Genomic DNA, 3,705 nt, shown 5'->3' with positions numbered 1-3,705 from the left:
CGGCATGGCCGGGGGCGGCGGCGCGGAGCCGGCCGGGGCCGGGGGGCTCCTGCCGCCCGCTCTCCGCCAGCACCGCCGCAGGGTGGGCACCGGGGACACGCGGAGGGGGGCACCGGGCTGGCTCGGGGCGGGGGGCGCTTCCCGGGGTCGCTAACGCCGGTGCCGGTTGCAGGAGAGCCGTGAGCGGCTGTCGGTGTGCAGCAAGCTGTGCTACGCCGTCGGGGGGGCTCCGTACCAGATCACGGGCTGCGCCCTCGGCTTCTTCCTCCAGATTTACCTGCTGGACGTGGCGCAGGTACGGCCGCCTTGGGGCTGGGCTGGGCTGGGGGGCGGGATTGCCCGGGGGTCCCGGAGCTCCCGGGGCCGCTCTGCCCGGGGCACGGAGCTCTCGGGGCTTGGCGGTGCCGCGACCCCCCGGACCCCCGGTGATGCGGTGTCCCCCGGGACCGTCCCGGGCGTGTTGTTACCGTGCGGCCGCTCCGTGTTTGGTGTGCCCACGGGACAAAGCGGGGTCCTGGTGGCTGTTTTGGGGGGGCACGGGACCCGTCCTACAGAGCCGCAGCGTTCCGGGTCGGTGTGAAACACGGGGGGAAGGAAACCGTGGAGGAAGAGGCTGTGGGTTCCCTTGGGCTGGGTTTGGGGAGCTCTGAGATGTGGGAATTCCGTGTGGAAAGAGAGTGGTGGGGCAGCGCTCGGAGCTGCCGGGAGCCTCAAATCCCTCTGAAGGAGGAGGAGAGAGCGGGGAGCTGCTCCCGGATGGTTGTGGGGTCACGGTAGGTGGGGTTGGGGTGGTCCTGAGGGGCTCACGAAGGGCAGCTGGGAGCGCTGGGGGTTTGCACATCCTGACACAAGTTTCTCCTCCTGCAGGTGGACGCTTTCTATGCCTCCATCATCCTGTTTGTGGGACGAGTGTGGGATGCCATCACAGACCCCATGGTGGGCTTCTTCATCAGCAAAACCTCCTGGACCCGCTTTGGCCGCCTGATGCCCTGGTAAGAGCTGCTGCCAGCAGCCTGCATTCCCTTCCTGATGTGTCACAGCTCTTCCAGTCAGCTTTGGGTATCCCCTGGCATGAGGTGTGCAGGGCAGGACGTGCTGACGCCCTGGCTCGCCCAGGTGAGGTGCCAAGAGCTCCAAAAAGCCCCAGGTGCCACCAACAGCTGGGTGGCCTCGAGTTTGTGCCAGTTTCTCTGGCCGGTCCCGAGCTGGACCTGGCTGACCTCAATGTCACTGCACCTGCAAGCTCTAATGTCCTTGTCACCGTGCTGGACTTTGTCCCTGCCGTGGCTGCAGGGCCCTGGGAGGGTGGCAGCACCGCAGGGACGAGGGCTGGGGGTGTGTGTGTGGCCGATGAGCGGCGGTGGAAGTGCCGGCTGACAGTCACGAGGGTGCTCCCATGGCAGGGAAACAGCTGTCAGGGATCTGGGTGTCTGCACGTGGGTGCTCCCCGGGCTGAAGGAGCAGATGGGATGGGCTTTGTGAACCCCCAAACCGCTCGTGCCTGCACCCAGGGCAGGCTTAGGACATCCCTGAACACCTGTTCCTGCACGGGATGTGGAGAATTAATGCCCGAGTGGGGACGGGGTGGCTAAAATAACCTGGTGCGCCTGTGGGATCGCAGAAATACAGAGAGGGTGGGCTCGGGGGGGAGAGTGGAGCTGGAGGGACGCAGTGCTTTCCCCCACAGATTATACCCTCTGCTTCCTGCCTTTCCTGGAATAGCTCAGGGCAGCAGCAGGCGGTTGTTGAAGGCGGGCTCCACACACGTGGCCTGAAATAGCTTCTCCCTGCCTGCAGCAGGGTCTGGGGTCCGGAGATTAGCGCGGGGAGTGCGGCAGGGCTGTGTGGGAGAGCCACGGATGGTTCTGCTCGCCCTAATCTCGAGGCAGGGGGTGGGACTGAAGTGGCCGCATTCCTCCTGCTCCGTTAAAATTAGCCAGAGCTGTTGGCTTGCGCTGGGCCCCTCAGCAGTGCCGGGGCAGCCGGAGCTCGCTGCTATTGTGCGCGGCTCAAGGGCTGCCCGCTGAGCCCAATTTGGATGGAGTCAGGCTGATTTTAAACCTCTTAAACCCAGGTTTTTCTGGCTCTGCGGGGCTGAGCAGCCCCAGGCTGGTGGTGCCGCCGTGGCTGCGGAGCTGCTGGCGCTGCCTCAGTTTCCCTGCGTGCAAAGCCAGGAGCTGCAGGTGCTGGGGTGGTCTCAAGGCTGCTGCTTGACCCCAACCCTCAACACCTGCGAGGTGACCCCGCCGTGTGTGAGGGTTCATTGCCGGGCTCTGAAGGGGCTGATCCGTAGGACCAAGCCCAGCTGGCTCCAGCTCAAAGCTTGTGGCTGTTCCAGTTCTTTAGAAGGGAGAGGACACCTTCCCTCAGGGCCACCACCTCTCTCCTTTCAGTTCTCTTTCTTTCAAGCACTTTTTTGGCGCATTTCCTTCCACCACCTCATCTGCTGGCTGCTTCCTCCTCTTCCCAGCCTCATGGACGTCACTGCCCCCAGCTCTGAGCTGGGATCCCCATTTCCTTGACCACCGCAGACTTCTCCCTGACTAAACTTTTCCTTGAGGTGACTGAGGAACCCCTGGCTTTGACCTGGTCTGGGGGCAGCAGACAGTTGAAGCTGGCCGGGAAGGGGTGTGCGAGCTGCACAAAGGAACACACCACCGAGCAGGGCCAATGAGCGCCGGGGCACGTCACAGCAGCCGCCTCCGAGCGCCTTCATCACCTCTCCCCGGGTCAGGGGTTACTCTCAGTCACTCCTCAGCCTGCCAGGAGCTGTGGTCAGCCCTGGCCGGGGCTCAGCTGCCCGGCGCTGGGGGGAATTGGCACATCTGACGCTCATGCGATGCCGAGCGTGACGCCGCTCTGGTGATTTCATTCGACGTTTGGCTCCGCGTTTCTCTTGGCTCCGCGGATGTGAGCGCAGATAAGCGGCAGCGAGGAGGGGCTGGAGCTGCTCCGAGCTTTCCTCCCCCCCTCCTTCCCCAACGGGGTGACGTGGGCGAGGAAAAATGTGCATGTGTTGTGTCCTGTGCAGCCTCTGTCGCTGCTCTCCATCCACGGAGTTTCTGTTTCTCTCCCCGCTCCCTCCCCGGCTTTAAATTTAAGCTTTGCGTCCTGAACGTCAGCCCGGACGGAAAGATCGCGCTGTACCCTGGCCATGAGTGGCTCTGTGCCGTGTCCAGTTCTGCTGGACTCGCTCCAGGGCCTCTGTCCTGGGGTTTGTGGAGCGCAGGGTGCTCGCAAATCCCCCGGAAAAATCCATCTCTTGAACAGACGTGGGTTTAAACTCAACACCTGGCTCGCTTCACTCCGTCCTGCTCCCCTGGGTGATGGGGTGCCCGTGGGGTCCCTGGGTGCCCGTGGGGTCCGTAGGTGCTTGTGGTGTGTCCCTGGGTGCCCCTGGGGTGCCCCTGGTGCTCCTGGGGTGCCCCTGGGGTGCCTGTGGTGTCCTTGGGTGCCCCTGAGTAATGGGGGGCCCTGGGTGCCCGTGGTGTCCCCTGGGTGCCCGTGGTGTCCCCTGGTGTGTCCCCTGGGTGTCCCTGGGTGCCTGTGGTGTCCCATGGTGTGTCCCATGGTGTGTCCCCTGGGTGCCCGTGGTGTGCCCATGGTGTCCCCTGGGTGCCCATGGTGTCCCATGGTGTGTCCCTGGGTGTCCATGGTGTCCCTGGGTGCCTGTAGTGTCCCTGGGTGCCTGTGGGGTGCCCATGG

At 64.4% G+C, this 3,705-nt stretch overlaps 1 protein-coding gene across 1 annotated transcript in view; it reads left to right on the top strand.

Moving 5' to 3' along the window:
- The window catches only part of MFSD2A (major facilitator superfamily domain containing 2A), a 13,392-nt gene continuing 9,687 nt past the window's right edge, over positions 1-3,705 (top strand). Inside the window, exons 1-3 of the mRNA XM_015649240.2 lie at positions 1-82; positions 173-295; positions 868-992. Of these exons, the coding sequence (XP_015504726.1) occupies positions 5-82; positions 173-295; positions 868-992 (326 nt within the window). The 5' untranslated portion in view covers positions 1-4. The remainder of the gene's footprint in view (positions 83-172; positions 296-867; positions 993-3,705) is intronic.

This window comes from Parus major, chromosome 23 (assembly GCF_001522545.3).
Source record: "Parus major isolate Abel chromosome 23, Parus_major1.1, whole genome shotgun sequence".
Lineage (NCBI taxonomy): Eukaryota > Metazoa > Chordata > Aves > Passeriformes > Paridae > Parus > Parus major.
Note: the sequence above shows the minus strand (reverse complement) of the source record. Positions and strands in the feature narration are given on the sequence as shown.